We start from the raw sequence: 25,691 nt of genomic DNA on the forward strand, positions 1-25,691 counted from the left end.
TCGGGGACAGAGATAATCGTTGACACACGCCAAAATCAATATTTGGGGATGGTAGCAAATAAAACGACAGGTCTTCTTTTTTACGATGTATTTATAAAATAAAAATAAATAATATATTATATATATTGCAAAAGGTTAATAACGTTGAGTAAAATATAAAACTATAAAACATTAATTCTGTAGAGTGTAAATACGTGATTTTCTCTCCAAATTAAACGACACCCTGCACACGGCCGTGAATTAACTGTAATATACAGAGCAACGAACATTAATGAGTATTTTCACAACAACATTAGTATTTAGAAAACGCTATGCAATATGCAACTTTACTAAAGAAAAGACACTTAACGTGCATACATAACACATCAACATCGACGCAACAGTCTAGGTTGGTTTATAGTACGGTTAATTTAACAAATTGGGACTACAAATCAAGATTCATCTACTTCTACATATCGCCATAACCTCAAACTTGGCGGTCGCCATTTTGCGACGTGGTACGCGCCCGACTGGAGACATGGGGGCCGCTATGAGTATTCATCAAGTTACGACATCATCAATACTTGAATAGATACTGGGCTAGTATCGAATTTGACTTGTACAATCGTCGACCGTACGAATCAAATTTCCAATATACTATACTATAATACAAAATTGCAACAATTTTACTAGAGATACATAGTATCAACTTATTGATTATAGTTATTTTGACGTGTTAGAAACAGGGGTTGACACCACAATCCTCGAAAAGCGTTATTACTACTTAGTACAAACCTACTTTACTTTCGCTATTATTACTTTGTATTCTTCAATATGAAGTTATTTTGACAATCTAAACTACGCCTCGTCGTAAATCCATTACGTTTAGATAATGACTGACCTAACCTCGTATACGCTTAATCTTTCATAAGCCCATAGAAGTAATAAACAACAGACCATGTTTTATTACGATATCTGGACAACGCAAAGTGACACGTCGGTGACAAGACAGATGAATGTCGCTGACAACATCTAACAAAACTGACAAAGATTAGTTCACAGTTTCGTCACTGTAACTTGGCGGAGCTAGTAGTGTCAAAACGAGATAACCTCTTAGATTTCACACTTCAAATTAGTATTAAAATTCGACAAGATCAAATCCAATTTGAGGGCCCAGCCTTGGTGAAACAAAATATTCGAAATTCGATACGAGTATCTCTGTCTAATCTATTTCAAGATTAACCCTTTCAATGGGACTTAAGTACATATACCACACCTTTGTATTGATAACGCACTGACAGATAACGATTGTGCAATAAATATGCAACGAACTGACCAATGATAAAAAATATCTTCATGTAATTTTCCTTCTACTATATTCTTTTGTTTCCACCTTTTTCTGGCCACCCAGCTCTCGAATTTGTTTGACCACCACAATCTAACAGGAGGACAAGACAGATCGAAGAGGTTTTCTAAACAATTTTCAAAAATTCTGTTGAGATTACAGATACGCTACACGCAGCGCCAACGGTAAAACGACAAACTAATCATATTTTATATCTGATCGTAGTCGGCTACAGTCAAACGATAAAAACACTAACCACATTAAATACTTTCCAATACATCTCCCCATGAATATCATCTCAAATTCGCTCTTTCAATTTCTTAAAATTGACACGCAACCTGCATAACCTCAACTGTCAAACTGCCCTTATGTCACCAACGCCTCGCTTTCCGCCGCGGCCTATTAAGTCTTCGGAAACATCGACAAGATCGCAGCGCATATCTTCTGCGGATTGGTCTCGTCCGGGTACATTCGCATAGCCTGTGTAACCTGTTCTTCAGGGAATATGGCCGCCAGATGGAAGTGCATCTTGCGTCTGGCGTCCTCTTGTAGCGTGGGGGGCGGCGGCGGCGGTCCGCCCTGCGACCACAGCGGCGGCCACACGTTCAACTGCGGATCGGAACAGCTCGACATCCTCTGCATGTGTCTGTGCTGTTGGGGGTGGGCCGTCGGCGGCCACGGTCTGTACGAATCCGGCGCCGACGCTATCCTGGTCACGTGCTGGTGCATGTCCCAGCCGGGAGCGGCCATGTACTGCTGCGGCTGGGGCTGGGGAACGTATCTCCGTAACAATCTGGGATCAGAGGTGGGATTGAGCGTGAGCTGTCTCTGCAGCTTCCTGTGGAGGTTCTCCGGCTGCTGCTGGGGGGAGGTGCCGACGTTGTCGACGCTTCTACTCTTCGACACGATGGCGTGCTGGACTTCTTTGGGCGGAGGGACGTTGGAGCGCGTCCGCCCCAACGGAGTCTTCCTGATGTCGCCTTCTCTGGCCTGCAGGTGTCTCTGCGCGTGTTCGGACAGACGTTCGGTGACGCTCTTGTGAGGGAAAGGTCCTCGCTCCGGATGGTGGTACTTGCATTTGTTCCCATACGTGCACTTCTTGGCGTAGGGACAGGGCGGCGGGGGATCGCCCTTTTTCGGTTGGGTCCTCAGGAAGTTGTCTAAGGTGGGTCCGGAACGACCCAGAGGGTCGTCGGGCGGCATGAATCGGTCGTTCACGAAGCTGTACATCAAGATCCTCTCTTCGACCACCTTGCGGAACTCGGTACTCTCTTGGCAGAGGTCTCTGTAGTTGTCGTTGCTCACCACGATGCCGTCCACTTCGGCGGCCAACCGCAAGATGTAGCGGTCATCGTAGCAGACCATCCTCTTGCCGCCGACGAAACGTGACGGGGTGAACACGAGCAGTCTTTCTTTCTCCAGTTCGGCCAAGATGTCTTGGTCGCGAACGGGGTTGTCTGGACGGGGCGCCTCCTTGCGCCATTTCGGGACGAACACGGTGATGTCCTTGTGGCCGCGGGACTTGAACCAGTCCACGCAGATCTTGATCCCCCGACATGAGAAGATCTCCTTGTTGCCGTGACTGAAAGAACAAGACATTTCAATTAGATATTTTCACCTCATCACTAATATAGGGCTATTATAACTGTTATTATTATTATATCTTACACCATGGTTGGCTGTGAAAGTGCCACCTATAATGCACAGCATAACTACTGTACTAAATAAAATTTGATTACTTGGTTGCCTAAAAACAAGGCGCTCCATAACGAAGTACCGTGTGAGCAACAATTACTGATTGAGTTGGCAATACATTCTGTTGACTTTTGGTGACTTTTATGTCATGTTCCAACGAGAAAACCATTTTATTAATAAAAGATTACACAAACTAAGACGTTTAAATTTGAAAAGTATGCCAGCTGTCAATAATGTCAATAAAACAAACCGAATAGATACAATTCACAGTCTTGAAAATTTCATGTAAAATTTGTTATTGCCAACTGAAACAGTTATTGTTGCTCACCTGTATAATATGTTAGTGAATTCCAAAAACATCCGAACTATCAAAGTTCCGTCAAGTTGTCACACTGATTATTGACAAAGCTGTTCTAGTACTTTTCAATATATGTACTTGGTTGACCACCCTGCAGCAATACAAACTCCGCCAAATTTTTATGACACAGTGTCAATTATAATTTGTCAACAATTCGAAAAAAATGGAAAAAGAAAACAAACAGTATCTACTTAAAGCCAGAAAAAGCAAGCAATTGACTGTTGTAATGAGATTTACTGGTCTTTCGATTTAATGTTGCATGTATTTTTAAAATTTAAACATCCACAATAAATTTTGATCTGACCGAAATTTGACGGAAACATCGAAATCATACATAACCTCACAAAAAATAAAGCATGGTACACTTTCAATCAAAAGTTGTTTTAACTTTCAGCTGGGTATACTGCGAAGAATAAATTTTCACAAATTGTGACACTTGATAACACGGATGTTTATGGAATCCACTGTAATAGTACAATTTAGAAACTGAGAGGCGGCAAATCTATAAGTATGCATTAAATTACAATTAACTACGATGTTAGAATGCAATTTATATGTATAGAATTGCCGCCTCTTCTGGATTTGTAGATTTGACATTTGATAGCTTACACTTGTCACTTTGACGTTTTCAATTACGGTATATTAGTTAGAGTTAATTAAGACAGCAAAAGAGTCTTTAAAAGATAACTTTGAGAGGGGATTACCTATTATGTTTTAGTATACAAATTTAAAAAAATCAAATTTTCTCTAATAACCCCTTTTTTAAGAATACAACTTCTGAAATCATTTCGGTCACTTGAAACACATAACAAGTTTAGTTGTAATTTTATCTGCTTAAAAAAATATTGTACGTCATTAGTAACGTTGGCCTCAAGAGTAAAAAAATGTATGGTAAAAAAAATCCCCAAAACGAATAAAACATCATATTCTAGACTAGACTAGAGAACCCCCTTAAGATTTTGTTTTTGATCGGTTATTTTCAATTTAATGTGCAGGTGCTAGCACCACACGAATGAACGTCAAATTTGACATTAGAATCTGAGCCGGGTGTACTCGTGACAAAAAATACTGTCAGAAAATATACACGAGATAAATGTTTCTCCTCACCTCATGGCCACGTTGCTGCCGTCGACGACGATGGGCCTGAGAGCGTGTCCGGCGCTCTGCTCCTGCACGTCTGCCACATCCAGCGTGCTCTCCGAGGGACTGCTGTCACACGAGCCGCCCTTCTGCGCCCCCAGCTTGATCAGTTCGGCCAGCAGTTCGTTCTGCGCCGGCGACGGTCCCAACTTGTGCAACGCCGCCTGGACCAGCTTCTCCGTGTAGCCGAGCTTCAGGGCGAACTCGACTCTGGCCGTGTAGCCTGGCGACGTGTCCGGCGCCGTCTGGACGTACTCCGCGTACTCGGCGGCGAGCGTGTCGCTCGTCGTCCGCGACACATCCTGGTGGCGGTTGGTTGGCGGCGGGTCCGCCTCGTAGTCGGAATCGTAACTGGAATCCTCGCCGGCGACGGACCGCTGGCATCCCTCGCCGCAAATGTCGTCTACATATTTCTGGAACAGGATGACCTCGTCAGCGAGGACGTCAGTCAGAGGCGGCGCGTGGCGGTGACGCACGACGGCGGCCGTCCGGCTTCTTATCGGACGGTTTTTACGACTGTTTTTTGACCGCGAAAGAGCGGCGGACCAAGGGGACGACCGCTGCGGAATAATCGGAGATGATGCGGTGGGATGTTGCGAAACTGACAAAAATATCTGCAAATGGTCGGAGTACGGTTTACTTTACACTTTACAAAAGGTTAAAGAGTGTAGGTGTGTGATGATGCGCGTGCAGGTGATTTCGACGTTGCAAAATTCTTTATGTGCGTTTAGTAATTTTACGACAATTTCAATAAAAAAAAAGAGAAAGTTTCTTCATAAGCAGAATGATACGCTGATTGTTCCAAAATATTTCAGTTGACTACATATTAGTTGCACCTGCAGAATAAAATTTAAATAAATTCATGAATTATAATTTGATTGCAAACAGCGGTAAAAATTATATGTAAATAAATAACATAAAACAACAGTTTTTTGCAAAATTGAAATGTTGCCACATCTATTAAAGACTAGCAATACTTGAGAGTGAAGAAATCTTTCTTTTTTAATTTTGCAATGTTCAAAAACATTTGGAAATGATGCGCTAGCGCCTCGCACGAAAATTTCAGTAATTGTTACTTTCAAGTCCACGTCTTAAAAAAATGTAGGGTACAATATTTTTGAGTCCCTCTATAAAGACTGTTATCAGCATATCTATTTATAGATGAACTATAAACAAAAGAGATAAGAGTTATCATTAGTTATTTAATTGATTCTAAAAATACTGTAAACAAGAATGTTTTTCCGCAACCAGTGCCAAAATAGATAGAAGAAAGAATAAGAAATTTCTAAACCAACAAAAATGAGAAATTTCTATGTTGTCTTAGTTATTCTGTAAACGTTTCCGTCATCAGATGTTCTTTGATTTTCCAGGAATCGTTAGTTTAATAAAAAAAATCCATTTACCAGTATTTTCTCGAAAATTTTACACAAATGCACAAAAAATATATTTTACATTTTTCGAGGTTTTTCACACCCAAATAAGTTTAATAGATTGTTCCTTAATAATCAATCATTGATTCATCTTTTGAAGAGAAAACGTTTTAAAATAGTGGGATTTGAGAAATTATTTTTTGGGATAAGACACACTTTTTCCTTGAAACGTTCTTAACGCTTAGATTTTTGCACCAAACCAGAAATAACGGCCTCTCGACAAATAAAAACAAAAATTTTGCATATTTTTTTCTACCAGAGAAAGTAGAAATTTGAAGCTTAAGTCCAAATAAAAAAATCTTCAGAATTAAACAAAATAATTACTTATATAGAATGATTCACATAACTTTCCGACCCTGAGGAACTTTAAATGCAGCCAGTAATACGTTATTCAGTTATAAGTTATAACTTGATACCGTCTTGATACCTTTTTTTGTTAATTTATAAAATGTACTCTAGTGACGAAAGGGTTGATATGATAATGGTATGGGGAGTGTCAGAAGAAGGCAGTAGCAGCAGAAAATGTGTACCGAGATTTTGAGCATTTATTACATTACTGTTTCTTAAAGAGAAAAATATTGTCGATTACTGCCATTTTAAATTTTTTATAATTGAGACTTTTTTGTGGGGGATGTCCAAATCACACAAGTTTTAAAATTATTAATGTTTTTGGATCAAGTTATGAATGACAAACATATTACTGGCTGCATTTAAAGTACGTCAGGGTCGGAAAGTTATGTGAATCAATCTGTACACGGTGTTTCACGTAACTTAGTACGCTACATTAATTTACATAATTTTTCACTGAGAGTCCTTTCAAAGTTTAATTTGTGTTGTGTTGAAGATTATGAGCGTGTAGGAAAAACATTTTTGTTTGCTCAAAATCGCTTTTTTTTTAATTTTATGGCTCCCAATGAAGTGATAAGGGAAAATTGATTGCACACATTTGAAGCCTTATGTATATCAAAGGAATATAACCCTAAAGTTTCGTAATTTTTACAAATTTTTCAATAGGGTTAATCGTGCGGGCGGTAAAACTTGACTCACCCGGTACAAGCAACATTACTCATATCTCCAAATCTATTAATAATTTTCCGGATTCGCTCTGTAATTTCTTTTTTGATTTTCGTATGTTTTATGTTGGCACAGATTCTTTCAATAAATTAAAAAATTTAAAAGTAGAGAATTTTAAACGATAAATGAGGTCACACAACTACTTCGAATTAACAATTTTTACCTGAATTAGAAATATAAAAGTAATTAGCAAAATTTAATGAATTTGGCAATGGCGATTAAACGTGGTGTTTCACCATTAAAAATACCAAAAATGTACAATTAAAAAAAAAATCGTTACAAGACAATTCCGAACGTAAAATAACGATGCTTCCGAATGTGTCTCGATCTTAAAGAATTTTCTTAATCAAACGTGCATCATATTATCGATTAAAAAAATATTACATTATTATACAGGCTGTCCCAAAAGTACCGCATTTCCTTAAAGGCGCGTCATCTAGAAGTGTCATGGAGTACTGAAAAATATATTTTTTTTAATCTATATCTTTTATTTTTCATGAAATGGGACTCTAAAGACTCCACAATCAAGGTCAAAATTTAGAAGTAAACGACTTAGATTATACTAAAATACATTTATTTTGGATGCACAACAAATGTGGTACTTTTGGGATCCTACCTGTATATTATATGTACCGTATTACATAATGGCAGATTTGATTCAACAAGAATTTTGTTAATTACATTTATATGATTTGCAACCAGTGATTTATCTCTGAATAATTTAAGAGTAAAACGTACGTATGTACGTGAATAAATTGCAAAAAAAAAACTAAAAAAAAAAAACAATTATCAATTATCTTATTTATTACTTTACATCCGCTTAGAGCAAGGGCAAGTAAACTTTGAAAGATTACGAAATAAGTGACAAACGGTACAAATTGCATAATGCAATCCTAACAAATGTACAGAAACAAATTAACGAAAAAGTTGTCACCGAAACACCTTGAATTTTGCTTAATATGGTATCCTGATCTCGAAAATTTCTAATCGAAAATGTAACAGCATAACAGTAATAATAATAATTGGTGGTATGTGGAGTAGAACCGTTGAAAGATCCGAATTTTTTTGTCACGAAAAAAAGCTTCTTCGATGCAGTTAAAAACGCATCATTACCTAATCACGTGACGAAACTGACATTTATGGCGGTACGATTTTTACATAAATTCGCCGAGGTTAGCGGAAAAACGAATCGGAAGCTTACGTCACTGTTGTCACGACGAGAAAAAAAAATTCAAAAGGAAAAATCAAAGTCGGCGCACCGAACCGGATGCAGTTATCGAAAAGCGCCGATTGATAAAACGTGGCCTGATTCGGTCCGTGACGTCACCGGGGAGGTCAACGGGGCACCTCCCCGACGCGCTCGAGCCGCGTGATTCCCCGAACCTCCCTCCGGGTACCTGGGGCGAAGCGTTTCGTTTACCTCGTCGACGACTGTCATGTCTCGGCGAAGACAACAGGAACTGACACCGAATCCATTCCGTTCACGTTGACGTCACAGCACTTATCACCACATCCTGGTTCATCGCAGACGCACAAACAAACAACAACAACAAGAACGAGTGAGACCGTCGCTCGCGAAGGATAGGAACGTCGAGCGACGAGAACGGTTTCGACGGAGGCAACGGGAACAGGACGTGGACAGCTTCGTCGCGCACCACGACCCAACTCAAACTGAACCCGAACGGAATGAATGAAACGTACCGAAGCGTCGAACCGGATTTACATTCGGAACAACCTCCTCCAGAGTCGGTGCACCGAAAAGACGAGGTGAAAGGGAGAGGGAGTGAAGAAAGTTGAAGAAGAGAGGCGGATCGACGTTCGGGTCGCGACAGCTACTCCGACGGCCACGGACGGGCCACGACGTGCGTCAGGTCCTCGAACGGACCGTGACGGTCTTGAAGTCGCCTCCGACACCGATTCAAATGTCAAAAATGACACTCTTCTACCAATGTAAATGGTAACAACCGATTTGCATGCAAATTTGTGACGACATACCTCATTTACTGTTATTTTTCTCTTGTTAAAAACATAAAATACAAACAAACTGAATGCAAAAAAAGCGAAATTTAAATGAATTATAATAATGATAGCATAATATTTTAATAATAATACGTCGGCCCAACTAATTTGAAAACACTATCGTTCGATCGTGCAGTTAAGCAATGTCGGTCGTGGTCAATATTTGGATGGGTGGTCTCCGGGCTACCCAAACGAATTATCTTTGCTAAATCCGGCCTGGATGTCGTAACACCTCTTGATAATAATAATAATAATAATAATAATAATAATAATAATAATAATAATAATAATAATAATAATATGCCTTATTGAAATAGAACAAAAACTGAATATACACATGGATAAAATAAATTAATATGTATAAACAAATCAAAATGGTTCCGGAAAGATCAAGCACGCAAGCTGGTCTGACCAAATTTCCACAATTCGAAGAAGTGGGCGGTCAGTTAATTCCTTTCCGAATTCCAAGTTTTCTCTGCTGCTTACCATAAAAATATTACATTATTCATGTGTTATGATTGAGTTCCTTGGCGACTATCTCGGGTTACATCGTTTTACATCAATTCTATATAAAAACAGCGTTGACGTTTGTGTAACACGAACGACCGCCTTCTACCCGAGATTAACATTTACAAAGTGATTCAACCGGAGTGTAGGTTTGTTCGAGTGGACGAGTACTTTTACAATGGCATTTGTCCGTTTAGTGTGAATGCACATTGCGGTAATATTTTCACAGTGTAAAAGTGTCACGGACACCCTGTATATAGCGTTGCGGTCATGCTGACACGCTTAGTACATTATTGTCCACATAACTGTTTCCTGCAAGTACATCGTGATTTTTGAAAAAAATGTCTTGTATCATAAAAAATATTTTTCAAACTTATTTGGATATTTGAAATATGTTAAGATTTTTAGCATAAACTTCAAAAAATATGTACATATTCTTTTATCGCCAGGTTTTGTAACAATTTCAAGGATCAAACTCACTCGAAAGATTAAATAAATATGATCCCTCGACTAACTTGAACGCGGGATCTCGATCTGATGGAAAAATTCTGAGATGAAGTTCTTTGGCGTTGTCAAAAATTAAAAAAAAAAAAACAGTTATACTAAACACGCTAATAAATGTTTTCTTACCAACACAATGCTGCAGAATTGCACTTTATTTTTTCTTGCAATTATCTTTTATTCCTTATTTACTCCATTTCAACGGGAATAACAAGGAAATTTAATAGATCTAGAAAAAGTTTTCCCGTTTGTATAAAATAATTGAGAAAATATAAAGTCCCATAGATTTTTAACAATTAACAGATAAAAACTAATAAAAATGTATCAAAATGTTTTTTTTTTAAATCAACAGATAACAATTTTTCAAAATGCCTATAATAAATAATAGAGAAGAAAAAGCATGTAAATTGTACAGTAATCAATAATCACTAATCAGTACCAAGTGTCCGTAGATTTTCAAAAAAAAAATGTAAAATATGATTTTTCGACCTAAAATTACTGATTTTCCATTCGTCTAAATGCTCTGGAAAATGGCATTTGCGTGCCTAGCAAGAATATCGAAACAGGAATTTTTAATGAAAAATTTTAGGTTGGCAGCACTGCGTGTCAATGACATGTGGAATTTTTGTACAATTTTTTTACTGTGAAATATTGATGTTGGGCACATTTGTATCCTTTATCGCAAGCTGTGTATAGCAGAAGTCGAATCAGTCGAGGCCGAGGGGGTGATCAGACTTACGGGCGGGCGGTCACTAGGACGACAACCCTCATGGACAACTGGCGACGGGTTAGGAATAACAGAGAGGACGACGATAGTTTTGCATATTTGAGGAATTGATTGACTTTTGTGGTGTCACAGTCGCTTCTTGAATCTTTTATGTTGTCAATGGAAGAAAAATAAATTCCCTGTCCGGTAATATTTCAACAAAAATTATATCTTGCTTTAATTTTGATAAAATTCAAATAACGAGACGTCAAACCAACGGGTTTAGTTAGAACTCAACATCGGACACTTTTCAAAGACGTCCTCTAGCTAACCTTGATGAGGATGTTCGCTTGAAATTCAGAATGAATTTAATCAAGACGACATAAGGTCGTTGATTTGGAAGATGAATCAGTTTGTTATTCGCGCAGCAGGTGAGAACGCATTTACTGTTAATGTTTTTCGACCAGTTTATCTACTATTGAAAATCTACACGGTGGACATTGTCGAAAAAAAAAATAATTTCATGAGGTCTACAACCCAGAACTCGTCGATGTCACGTCCGAGCTTTATTCGAAAGTGTAGAGATTGTAGGCTAAAGGTCCTTAAAGAAAACAACTCAAAGAGTGGTCTTAGTACTTAATTACTAATACGTGATTTTTGTTCATTATTCCAACAGAAAGACATCTGGAACTGTCAACCGTTGAACAAAAATATCATTCTTAACCCTTCTTAATAAATAAAATTTTCGAGTGTTGAGTTATTTTCATCTTGAGTTCTTGGACCTCAAGTAATGCTTATGCTTATATGCTTTTTAAAATGTAAAAGATTCTTTTTCAAAATATTTTTTGAAAATCTCGACAACGTTGCTACTCGATTTTTCAAAATTTTAGCAAAACTGAAGAGGCAAGTTAGTTCAATTCTGGACCCTGCAGATGTCAGACATTCTTGGAAAGTGTCCTCTAGATAACCTCGTGGGAACATTTGCTTAGAACTCGGAATGAATAATTAATAAAAACGACGTAAGGTCATTGATGTGGAAGATATTAATCAGTTTCTTCCTCGCGCAGCAGGTGAGGTGACACATTTACTGTTAACGTTTTTCCCACAGTGTTGTACCAAAAATTATGAAAGTGGACAACGCCGAAAAAAGGGACATTTACAACTTATCATTTGCCAAAGTAACGTCTTAGCTTGATCCCGACGACGTCCAAACATCAACACATTTTAAGAACTTGCAGAAACAGTAGTATCAACAAGTTTACATGCAGGATTCCACATTTAAAAAATGCAAAATGTTTTGTTTCTCTAAATACCAAATGGTGTACAACTTAATGAATCAAGTAATTTGCATCGGTGTAAACAATACCTTCAGCTACATCCGAACAATAACAACGCTTTCATTTTTCGAAGGCTATAAAAATCTTTTTGAACTCACTCACTTCAAAATAACATTTCGCAAACGCAACAGTTAACCGCGAACGTAGATTTCGCGCACTAGTGCTTCAAAATCATCCAAAAAGCATTGGCCTTTTTGAGCATCTTGAAAATAATTTGACTTGATAATAATAAAATCTGGTTTACAAAACGTCATTTCTCCAATTTGGATGTTGAAAATTTCGAAAGAATGAAAATAAATCGCTATTAATTCGATTGACACTTGGACAAGCGCCATCTATTCACTAAATTGGAAACTATTGAGTAATAATTTAAAAATGCTAATGTTCGTTTCAAAAAGTATTGTACAAACCTTGATACGCGAAGACGTATCCGGCACATTCGCGCAAATGAAGCACTCGCTCCTTCGTCACTTGTGCCTCAAATAATGCGCTCATGTGCGAAAAATGTCTTCTCGCACTCGGTTCGTAAATAACTATTTCCACGTGACTCATCTCCGGTTATTACCCCATCTTTACGCAAACTTCCCCTCGGACAATTCTATCCCGTGCTGCTGTACAGTGCTAGATCCGGTGCATTACTTTTCTACGCCACTGCACCGTCGTAAATATTTACGTTCCTCTCGTTTTGATTGACGTCACCGACCTTATTTTTTCCAATCATGAAAACCCATTTCGGGTTTGTTTTGGCCGCTAACCGAGGTTGTCGAGATGGGTCAATGTCGTTCGATGAGTGTGATCGGGGGGCGTTTCGAACGCGATGTGGGTCAAACTCCGAATATAAAATCGACTGCTCCACTAACTGGCGGATGTCGTTACGGAACCGCAAATTAAACGCCGAAATTTTCCAAACGAACCGACGAATGATGCAAGATTTTCGCGGTGGACGATCGAAACCGCCATCTTTATTGTCGGCAGAAATCGTTAAAAAAATCGAACAACATAAGAGGGAAAAGTGTAAAATCAGAATGGGTACTAAAATATGTACGTGAAGAGTGGTAGAAAATACAGGTTGCGAGAAATATTCTTGCGGATTTTTAATAAATAGCAACTGGATGAAAGTTTAGTGCTGACAGAGGGGAACGATTAAATTCGAAAAAAATCTTCTGGTAAATGTTTTGACATCAGTGACGACATCAATTGAAAGAAAAGAGTGAAACAGATAAAATTATATATTTTTTTTTAAATAACTGTGATAAAACTTTTAAAAAACATTGAATTTGTAAACTTATTTGGCAAATTAAAAAAAAAAAAACATGTAAAGTCACCACTGACTGCAAATGCTTCTGAAGGTGTAAGAGTACGGTGGAAAAAAGGAAATTCATTAGAAAATTAAGGTTTAAAAAAGAAATTACTTAAAAAAACCAGAGACAGTGACGCGTACAAAGTTTGTTAAGAAAATGCCCCCGTGTGGCATTGGCGTGGTGGTGTTTAAGAGTCGATTGTGAATGAACCACTCGTCTTAAAAACACTGACTTTTCAAACTGCAGATTAAAAACACAAACAACGCAAAAAGTGAGGTTAGATTTAAACAGCTGATCAGAGTTGTGATCCGGTCGAGCGTTCACAATCGACTCTTCAACGCCAACTTCGACGCCAAGTTTAAAAACCACCCGTAATACTTATAATAAGTGATATCAAAAGGTTAAGGACTAAGTGACATCCACACGTTTACAAAAAGCAATAGAACTGACATATGTAGTAAGTCTGGGTGGAAAAACTAATAAAATGATATGAACGAAATATTAGGGATCGAAATAAATGGTAACAGAACTAATGATAAAGGAAAATAATTAAGGTTTAGAGTTAAGGGTTACAATTAAGTTAAAAACAAAGAAATAAATCAACTTGACTTATTGGCGTTAGTTATCGCGCGTCCGGGATGGTCAACTCACACATTGGGGGGTAATCATTGCACATAAACTTCACTGGGCTATAACATGTATGTTTAATAGGAATAATAAAAGCAAGAAAATTGTCCAAAACACTACGATAATCTGAGGCATATGGTAGACATTAAACAGTAATTACTAAAGCTGTGATATGATAGCATTCCTAAAACATTTGTTTGTCCTGGATAAACTGCAGACTCGACTATCATTGACCATTTGTAGGATATTTGGACAGAATTGGGTAAAAAAGACGTTTGCGGAATCTGTGCTTGAGAGCTTTATTTGTAAATATTGTACATTTTCTGCTTCTTTAAAAAATAGATAATTTGAGAGTTACCCACAAAAACATCCCCCGAAAATCACACCTGTTTATTATTCCAGTGAGTCGCCGCGCCAACTACATATGTATATTTAGGTAGATTTAAAAATAAGGCTGAGGTCTTTACCGCGACTCAAAAGTCATATATTGTGAGAATATTAATATGATCGATTGGAAATGGAAAAAAAAGTAAAATAGAATAAGAAAGACGATAGAATAGACTGAAAATTGAACATCTACAGGAATGCCAACAAGTTTTATAAAAGTGAAATGAAGAAGAGAACCGTTAGTCAATACAAACATCTAATTATAATGGCTCACAATACCGAGGGTATCTATAAAAAAAAAAAAAAACAAATAAATGAAATTCTCTACTTCGGAGGTGCGTTAACGTCAACTGCTTATTTCTAGAAGTGTTTTAAAAAAGTCCTTAAGATATACCAAACTCATTTTTTGGGGGACACGTTGAAGATTATTTCAGAAACCCACGCCACTAGAGTCTTGTGAAAACTTTCTATGTCCTCCACAGTAATGCATATCTGAACACCACTGAACAGTCGTGGGACCATTTGAAAGTCTTACCCAGGACAGTCTTATGCAATGGAAACGGATTGTACTGGTATTAGACTTTATTAGACACCATACCACTATATTTTTTTTTTCTTTTAAATCTTCACCAAACTCAATCTGGAGCCCATTAAAATACAGATTATATTCTACATCCTGTTGTTACTTACACAAAATAATGAAACAGTTTTAATGTTGTATAAAAGAACCAAATAATAAACTGCAAAACTCGTTTAGGATAGCAGATGAAAAAATACTGACAAACATAATTCGCAAATTACTTCAATACAAAAAAAAAACACTGTTATAACACGATGACGGACGAATAAGTATATGTATTTCATTCTTCTTCTTCTGTAATCATTTAACCTTGACCTCCACCCCAACTATCCCTAAAAGGCTAGATACCAACGAATTCTTTCAGACAAACACTGCAGCTGACATGATTACAAACACAGGAAAACGTTCGACAACCTTTCTAATTACAACCACCATGGTCCCAAATTGACGTAAACTATCATAATTTCTTTGCCAATCATCTTAAAGTACGCACAGAAATATTATTACCATGTGACTGTGCTGAGAGAAAAGTAAAACATCACATTCTAGGTAAGTATGTACAGTTGCGGCCGTGAAATCTCAGACAGGAAAGATTTAAACACTCTGTATAAATTCCGAAATTTGATTAGCGTAAACAGGATTTTCATCAAGGATTATAAAGTCAGTGTCAGTATTTGACATATTAGGTCAGAATGGCGCGTAACTTTTGAAATGCTGCAATGATCTGATTTGCAAAAATGTGTTTGACTGAGGGACGGTGTGAATATAAGAGCCATTGCGAGAGAAATTAATGTGAATAATGTTTGATAATTTTGAGAAACGTCACTTTCAATACCATTTACAAAGCTAAAAGTTTGGCGTTGTCAAAGTGTCTGAGTTTTCAACGGCCGCAACTGTACATACATACATATTTTTATTGGTACTAACGCCATGTTATTTGTTTTCATACTTCCAAAATAGACAGAATTAACCTAAAAAATAAAAAAAAGTGTACGAAAAAAAGACACAGCGTGATAAAAAGGACCGTTTGAGTTGGCAATACTGATTTTTACTTTTAAATGCTATAACTGGGGTAACTTCCGGTTGTTGACGACTTCACAGACAGTTGACAGTTCAAGTTTTCTTTATACTGTTGATTTTTATTTTGTACATAACCTACAATTCAGTCGCTGTTGATTTCACGTCAAATATCTGTCAAAAGACGTATCGGGTTGCAGTATTGCAAACAGCTGAATAACAAAATGCTCTTAATTGTATTGCCAACTCAAAAAGTCCTTTTTGATCACCCGGTACTTGCACCTCTTGTACAGCCTGAAAAACGAAATGTCTTATCATGAGAACTTCTTCGCTTTTTCGTTTACGATATACAGGGTGTCTCAGCTAAGACTTTCGAGCCTAATATCTCGGTTATTTGCCAACGGATTTTTATGAAATTTAAAATGCAGATATTTTAGACCGTGAAGGTTCAATTAGAAATAATAAAATTACCTCAAGTTAAAAAATGTAATTTTAACACATGTTTCCTTTATCGAAAATTATGCGCGATTATTATTAGATTGTTAAACATTAAAAAATAGAGGTCTACACAAACAATTAAGTAAATCACTTATCTGATTCAACGAAAAGATTAGATTTGGTCGTTAAAAATTTAATGTTAAATTTGAAGGTATTTGAACAGTTACCTTTTGAAACAATTGATGATTAATTGCCAAGCAACATTTTGTACACGCTTTTAAAGTCAGTCAAAATTGGGCGCGCTTTATCAGAAACGTCAAATTGTGAAAATTTATTGAAAATACTCTAAAAATAGACTAGGTACAGCGGCAGAAATTTCAATAGTTGAAAAAGGAAAAAAAATTGCCTATGGAGAGTGTCGTAAGAACTTCAATGACACAGTTCGTTTTCTCGTGGAACACTATCCAAATGTAGGCTTTACAAAATGTAAGGTTAAGAGAGTCGTCAATTTATTTGAAGACACAAGAAGCGTACGTAAACTAAATTACCTTGCTAAAATATCCCGATCGTGTTTTAGTCCTTTATGGCTGCTGAAATTGGTCTTAAGGTGAATACAAGCGAATGTGAAATTTTCTTTTGTTCTCAACGTATCGACTCTAGTATTGTTAGTAAATTCGATAAAATATGTCCAGGTATTCGTATAACTTCAAAAGATGACCTTCAATTATTAGGAGCTCCAATTTTTGAAGAAGCTCATGTCCATCATTTCAAAATCAAACAACATAAATTGAATCTTCTTATTTCTCGACTCGAACAAATTAATCCACATGTGGCTTATTTTCTTTTAAAAAATTGCCTTTTCATTCCAAAAATGTCATATTTTCTGCGTACTTGTGCTCTTTGGAAATTCTCTTCTTTACTAGAAGATATGGACTCTTTACTCAAAGAAAGTCATGAATCTATTTTAAACATTTGTCTAAATACCAAACAATGGTTACAAGCAACTCTCCCTATTTCTTTTGGTGGATTAGGTATTCGTAGAATTTCTGATATTTGTCTTCCGGCTTTCCTTAGTTCTTCTCATGGTGTTCAAGATCTTATGTCTTCTTTACTTCCCTTTATGGATATTAAGATTCAAGTACACTATTATGAGGAAGCTTTGAATAAGTGGCTATCAGTAAATAACGAAACTCCATCTAGTTTAAAAATTCAGAAATTCTGGGATATGATAAATATAAAAAGAATCATTGAGAGTGAACTTCAATTTGACTCAGATTTTAACAAAGCACGTTTTAAAGCGATCCAACAACGTGAATCAGGTGCTTGGTTACATGCATTTCCATCTAAGAACATCGGTACTTGTTTAGACAAGCAAGATTTTCAAACTTCTGTTGGCCTTAGACTGGGAAACTGGTTTTCACGGTCTTAGCTGCGTTAAAAGCTTGGGAAGAATTCCAAGACATAATGAACTTAATTCTATTATTCAACGAGCCTTATCATCCGCTCATTTTCATTGCACCCTTGAACCCAATGGTTTATCTCGTGATGATAGCAAGAGACCAGACGGAGCAACCCTTATTCCGTGGTCAAAGGGTCAACGTCTTATATGGGACGTTACTTGTGTTGATACCCTAGCGTCATCATACTTAAACCATACATCAATGTGTTCTGGAGCCGCAGCAGAAATTGCATGTGTTAAAAAACACAATAAATATAAATCCTTGAAATCTGCTAACTTCATCTTCAAAGCTCTTGCTTTCGAAACTTTAGGTCCTTGGTGCAAAGAAGCAAATTCCTTTATTGATAACGTCGGTTCAAAATTAATAGCTGAAAGCGGTGATTTGAAGGCGAAATATTTCCTTCGCCAACGTATTTCTTTGGCTATCCAACGAGGAAACGCAGCCAGCATTCGTGGTGCCCTACCGGAGACTACCCCACTGGAAGAGATTTATTTTTTATAGTTATATTTATGTATGTATATATTTATTAAAATCAAATCATCCAGTATAATAAATTACGTCCAAATGTTGTCTTTAACTTTGTAAGTGCTTGTAAGGTTAGCAAGATAAAAGTCAAATACATATGTCACCTGCGCTTCTGTGAAAAGGGATGACCAAAATTCTGCAAAATTGCGCGTTTGTTTCACACGCGTCTACGTTTTTGCATTTGCAGCCACGTTTAACACAGTTTTTTGCTTTTTTTCTTGCAAACCAGACGTCTTTCAAGGACGAGTTTTTCCCTACAGCATTTTTTACTGACGATCAATTTTTTATGTAAATCTTAATTGATTCAACATTTTAAAAAGGCATGTAAAAATTACGTTTTTAAGACTTGGGTGATTGCATTAATGGGATTTTATTCTTCACCGTCTAAAACATCTGCATTTTAAATTTCACAAAAATCCGCTGGAAAATAATTGAGTTATTAGGCTCGAAAGTCTTAGCTGAGACACCCTGTATAGCTTGTTTATTTATCCTCAAAGTTGGCGTTCAAGAGTCGATTGTGAACGCACCACGGATTACAGATCACGGATCAGCTGTTTAAACCCAACCTCACTTCTTGCGTTATTTGTGTTTTTACTCTGCAGACTGACGAGTGGTGCGTTCACAATCGACTCTTCAACGCCAACCTTGAGGATAAATTTAAATAAACACCCCATATATTTAAGCGAAAAAAAATCAGATTTTCAAGGGGTAATTTCAATCCTTATATTCATCTCAGCAGCTAATTTGTTTGGGAGAGTTTGCATTTTGGTGTGCACTGCTGGGGATCCCAAAAAAAAAATGTCTTCACACCGCTTGCAAAATTTCCGACAGTTTTCGAAAAATTAATTTGCACACCACATCTGTTTCATTTTCGGTGGCCCACCGTGTATATCTTGAGACAAGTAAAACGTCATCGATAACTCACAACTGCATAAGACGAACTGAGTGATTTTACGACTAAAAATTCCCTAAATTGTCGCAAAGAATAGTGATTCTTTCGGGTAGTGACCCGAGGACATCCACGAGAAAAACCCGTCGCCTCCGCAGAATCCCGACCGAAAATGTCCATCACCAAATCGGAAAGAGTTCCTTTCGGACACGACCCGAGCCAAGGATCACGTTTCTGTTTTGTGGCACCTCCCGAGAGAGGACGAGGTGGACGGGAGTAGAGCGAGCGGTGTCCTCGTGACGTCAAGCGGAGATCCGGGTCGTGTGGGGTACGCCACGGCAACGTTTGGGTCGGTGAACCGTGCCTAGGGAGCCGTCGTCGGGCCCCCACGACACGGACGGCCGATGCTGCTGACCTACTCGTGACGGTGGCCGCAGAAGACGGATGGAAGCGACCGCGTTTCTTTTTTTTTTCATTTCTTTTCGTTTCGTTCGAACTCCTTCTAGAAGACGGCGGACGCGAGCGAGCCAACCGGACCGCCTAAACCGCCGCCAGAAGTGGAACGGCCGACGGAGATGGATCGGCGAGAGGACCCGGAAGAAATCGCGAAGAAATCCTAGAGTAACGGAACGTGAGAGGAGTGAGTCAGCGAAGAGGTCTGTCTCGGAAGAGAGGTGCCGGCAACAACCTCCGATGACCAATTGGAGTTTTCGTCAGAATCGAGATCAAAGAAATTATACGAAGAAATGTCGAGAGGTTTGCGACGTACAAAAAATTGCAACGAAATGGAAAATTTTGACAAGAATACGAAAGAAATTATAGGTATACTCGTAACAGGTCTGAAAAAGAAAATATTAAAATTAAAATAAATAAGGGTGTGAACTCAACAGATGAAAGTAGCAAACGCGAACAGAAATACAAGAATGTCTGCTAATGCTAACTGTGAAGAGTTTTCAAGACCTTCAGGAAAAAGCTTGAACGATTTCAACAAACTAATGACCCAAAATATTTTTTTATTCTACCAGAAATATTTAGCAAGACAACCATATGGAAGAAGACCAAAAGACATCAACCAAATGTTAGATTTTTACAACGAAAACAACTTCTGCTTTTTTGCAACTCTACACTTAACCAATTTGCAACGATTTCATCCATTATGAAAATTGCAATAGTTTATTATTCAACGGGCATGTTATGGTAACTGAGTAACAGCCATTACACGCGAGTCGAACACGATACTTTTCCTGCGACTTACTTTTCACCATCAAAATTCATGTATTAATTCTTTTTGATAAAAAAAGTTGCTGTATCACGAAAAATTTGTTGCGAATGCAACGTCTCCCGCGTTATCAGCAGACCACGCACTGATCATTTCCTTGTTATTACCAAACGTGCACCCATTTCGTCCTACTAATTTTATTCATCCATCCCATGGCCATTCGCCCCGCACTCACATTTCCACAATTGAAACGAAAAGATGCAAGATTTATTCGATTTACACCGAGCAGGTACGACATTGTGCATAATTTATACACTTTCTATCGTTAAATTAAATCATGCAATATGCATGAATTCATTGCTGTCCAATGTCAACATTCACAATGGACAATAAAAAGTTGCGATTAAAAGTCCTGCCGCTCTTTCGGATCGCGGAGAGATTCCTATCGGATTTTCGACGAAACGTCTCCTCCAAGGACTACCAACAACGGATAACACCAACCAGAAGACCAATCCTGCGCTGCGATTATGTAAGACTGACTGATGCGAACCTGTGCGCATTAATAATAACCGTGATTTTATGCTTTCGGTGTTGATCTAAGTTTAACTCTTGCAAATTACGGCCCATTAAACCGACGCCTTTCAACTTATCTCCGATTATCCTGATGTCGGCGGTGTTTATTGCGCCCGACCTGATGAATACGTTAATCGCCTAATTTTACTTTTCGACCGGTGGGAAATTACAAGTGAAACGTTTTCGCGAAGGCAATCATCGAAGTTGCGGTTGTTTCCGGTAAAACCGAAGCAACAGCAGCTGCTGCCGGGAAAACGATCACGGTAGTGCCGCTCGTAAATCTCCGCTTCTTGCAATGCCAACGGTGAAGGTTTCCTGAATTACGGAGAATTTCGAGATTGATTATTATTTTCGAATCGGATTTTACGTTTCAAGGTTGCGGCGACGAGCACGCGTTCCAAAACTAGTTATTTCGCATCGGATCAGAAAAATTTCGGAAATTCCACGTCGAACTGATGGCGTCGAAGAATTCCCAAAAACTTTGTTTTGATTTCTTCTTTTTATAGGATTCACGACCGAGGCAAGGATTCGCTCCGTCAAAACTGTGCACATCATCATCGCCGTGTTATGACACCATGTACGGAGAGGTTTTAAAGGCGAGAATGTTATCTCTGATTCATATCGACTATGCAATCGTGTTTTTAAGACTACTGAACCGGATCTCGAACTCGTTAAAAAAAGAAAATGGCAAATGTACAGCGTGGATCACTTTCAAATCCTAACCCGCCCAGTGACATAGCAGTTTTGATGTCTCTTCAGAATGTTGGACTTGGGATGCGCATTTTGATCTCAACTCTAATCCTATTCTGTTTACTTAAGCAATTTACAAATTTGCGATTGTTTATCTTTAACGGTGCGGTCGAATTTAGTGAATTAGTTCCTATTATTTTTGACCAAACTAGTCCATACATCTGTAACATGTTACTTAAATCGCTGACATTTCATCAAATCAACTATCTTATTCTTTTACTTTTTACACCGTGTTCATAAATATTTCTTGTACAAAATTACCACGTAAAAACAATTCGACAATTTATCAAAAAATAATTTTTCAACCGTTATTAAATAATAAAATCATTACAGGCGCAGGTTATTAAGTAATGATGACCAATCTCAAAATTGTATTTCCAAATTACGAAGTTATTATGATCCCTTTTTTTATAAAAAAGAAGTAATAAACGAATTTTGATGGGAATAATGAAATCAAAATGTCATAGAAAAAGGTATCGTTTTCTACTCACGTGTAATGACTGTTACGCACTCAGATAAAATCGTATGTAATGGAATAATTTACTATTGTAATTTTCAAATGTAGGAAATCATTCGAAATATGATTCTAGACTTTAGGAGTTGGATAAGTCTTGCAACTCCCATCCTGTAAAAATCTTATGTTGAATTAATTCGTCACACAGTATTGTAAATCTCTACATTAAAATTGGCGTGTTTTCTGTCATACACCAAAAAACAACAATAAAATTGCTTTCTTGTTTTTATCTACTTTTGATGATATTGATAAATAAACAATGCAGTTTTTCTATTATCTTTTGGCATATGTTGCCTTTCTTTACAAGGACTTTCCAAAATCATAGATTGGTTGGACCTACTTCCACTTCTATCCAATTCATCCCACAACAGTTCTATAGGGCTGAGATCTGAACTTTGAGGAGACCAGATCATTTTTCCATTAATTTTGACCAAGTGGCCAACACTGCCGCCTTTAAGCACTACCAAATTGTTACAAATCCACATTTTAATTGTCAATGATCCATACCTAGGTCTCATTCTCTCGCCGATAAATCCTTCGAAAGAAGTACATACACCAATCATTTTACGAATCCTGTTTGCATATTTTCTATTTTATTACTGCGTACAACAGTATGTACATGCAAATTTATAACACACATCTTGAAAAATAATGGAAGGAAATAATGTCGCCGTTACGGCGCCGACGAGTTTAAGAGGTAATTAAATTGGCGCCGGTGTGGAGCTCGCGAGTGCAAATGGGTAAAAATAAATTTGTTGTAGCTGATACTGTCAACAGCTTTGCTAAAATCGGTGTAAAGAGTATGGAACGCAGGATCAAGAGTCTAACATACTTATTTGTTAAAAAAATTTTGTACAGAAATAAATTAGCGACCGCAAACTTCCCACATAGATAATTTTGTGCGTCAATAATACATTTTGAAACAACAACAAAATCTGAAAAAAGCCGGTTTTATAGTTAGAATTTTATATTTGTTTCTACTGACTGTTTCATCACAATTGTTTTTTTTTGGGTGTTTTAAATTTTAACACAAATTCTGCAAAATATTTTTAAATAATAACAAATTAAATACATAACACAACTGAAACATGTGTCCCAATTAAAGAAAATACAATTTTTTTTTTCAAAAAGCGCTATTAGGCCTACAAAGAGTGTTTCTACATATTCATGATCATTATCATTACTAACAAAAAAAGTTTTTGTTTTTAAAATCATTTCTTCAGATAATTTAATGGAAGTTCCTGTTACTGATTAAAAGGACTTCAAAAAGATAATTTTAATGCAACAATTAGAACTGTTTATTTTCTGTACATGCATTAACTAGGAATAGTCACATTTGTATAATTTTATATTTACGTAACAGATATACATTTTATTATGTGCTTTATGGTGTTAGATTTTTTCGCAATTGGTTTTTACTGTGAACTCGCGCTCTTTGTTTGTTTTCTTTTTTTTAACGGATTAGATTTATGACCAAAGTACTGCACCTAACAAATGGCAGGAAACAGAGTCAATCATCTAATTTTCGTTTCAATGTAAAGAAAAAGCCATTACTGCAATTGTTACACCTTGACGAGATTGGAATTCAGATAATGGACCGGACGGCGAAAAGCCCAGACCTGAATTCCATAGAATATTTATAGAGTACTTTGGATAAACATCTGAAAATTCCTTATTTCCCTCAACCAACTTTGACTGGCAAAACAACGTGAACGACATTACACGCGGTACGGTCTTTCGCATGGAAGATTAAACACCTTCAGATGTAAAAATGTTGGCTTTCAATGTTTCCTGATTTCAGGAAGTCAAGTGTTGGCATTTTTTTTAGTTTAAACGAATGAAAAAAATTACTTAGGATTTTTTATACACAATCAGGGTTCAAAGTCTTCGCAACAAATCAAGGAAACCAAACAAAAATTTAGAACACTCTAAAGCCAAAATTATCGAACCTTCAGAACCGTATTTGTTTGGACAGTTTATAATGAGCAAAAGGTATGGAAATTCTTGCTTTAAAATTAGCTAGTTGATATTGTAAATATTTCATAACGTTCGTATGTCTGGACGAAATAGTAAAAGAAAACTTTATCGCAAACATTCTGAAATCGAAAGTGCACAAAAAAAAACCACTACCGATTTCGATGACGTCAAGACCAACGGTTCAAAACAAATACGGGAAAAAAAATCGGCGACCAATAAAGCCCAATTAAATTTATCTCCTGCATGCTGATTCATTGATAACATTTCCAATTTTAACTCGACTTATTATGTTGCAAAAATAAAAACAATTAATCATTAATTTTAATTTGTTAGTCGATGTCCTAGTGCGACGTCATTGGAATTCAAACTTTTACCAAAAAAATTATCTATCGCGTTGTGGAAATGTTTCGACGGTTTTCGTAGTTCCCTGCTTTGACGACAATCCACAAATAAATTGGAAAACAACTATACAGGGTGAGACCAGTTATGTATTTTGAAAATAAAAAAAAATTGAAGTGAACTGTGCAAATGTCTACAAATTATTAAAACCACAGTTAAAAGATTTTTCTCCGTTATGTACATATTTCATTATTATATCCTTTGTTTCTTTTTTAATTTTTAATAACAATCGGATTCCATCGAGTAGTAGATCACGTCCAACACAGTATATGGATTACTTGCAGTAGTAGTTGTAAGCAATTTCCATATAATAATTGATGACATCATAACCATAATGATAATCGTATTTTTATGTAAAATAACTTGAGAAGCTCGAATAATATTTCAATAAAATTATTAACGACGACGAATGTGATTTCACTTTATAATGATGTACCAGATCGATTAACTATTATATTCTTCTAAAAATAGCTAATTGCTTTGTTTTTTAACACAATCGAACAAAAGAAATGTATTTTACGTCGTCATCGAAATTCCAACCGACTTATTTCCTAATGACGTGACGGAGGATATAAAAATGGCCACACAAGGACCTTCTCATCGCCCGAATCCATGATGTCCGCTCAAATGAGACATCAACACTAGACTCGATCAAAACCAACGTCCGAACCAAGCTCAGACGTGACCGAGATGAATTACGGCCTAACAAGATTTCAAATTAGTTCGGTCGTAATTTATCTCGGAGCACTACCGATGTGGTAATTGCGGTCGCGTTCGAGACAAATTACCTTCAAAGTACAATAATATCAATCGATCGATTCCATTTTCCAGTGTACTGGTCGGATTCGAGCTCCCTGTTATGCATGCATAATAAAATGATAAATTTCCAGTAATCTCCGTACGGTAATTCCTCGTCCTCAACAGGTCCTTCCATTTGGGGGAAT

At 37.1% G+C, this 25,691-nt stretch overlaps 1 protein-coding gene across 2 annotated transcripts in view; it reads right to left on the minus strand.

Moving 5' to 3' along the window:
* Positions 1-73: 73 nt before the first annotated feature.
* Positions 74-25,691, minus strand: part of LOC138139423 (probable ribonuclease ZC3H12C) — a 29,601-nt gene continuing 3,983 nt past the window's right edge. Inside the window, exons 1-3 of one of the 2 annotated variants that reach the window (XM_069059694.1) lie at positions 8,442-8,886; positions 4,485-4,930; positions 74-2,906 (exon numbers count right to left, since the gene is read on the minus strand). In XM_069059694.1, the coding sequence (XP_068915795.1) occupies positions 1,727-2,906; positions 4,485-4,930; positions 8,442-8,459 (1,644 nt within the window). In that variant the 5' untranslated portion in view covers positions 8,460-8,886 and the 3' untranslated portion in view covers positions 74-1,726. Of the gene's footprint in view, positions 2,907-4,484; positions 4,931-8,441; positions 8,887-25,691 lie in introns of those variants that run through there. The other variant, XM_069059693.1, reaches the window with a different exon arrangement.

This window comes from Tenebrio molitor, chromosome 9, assembly GCF_963966145.1.
Source record: "Tenebrio molitor chromosome 9, icTenMoli1.1, whole genome shotgun sequence".
Taxonomy (NCBI): Eukaryota; Metazoa; Arthropoda; class Insecta; order Coleoptera; family Tenebrionidae; genus Tenebrio; species Tenebrio molitor.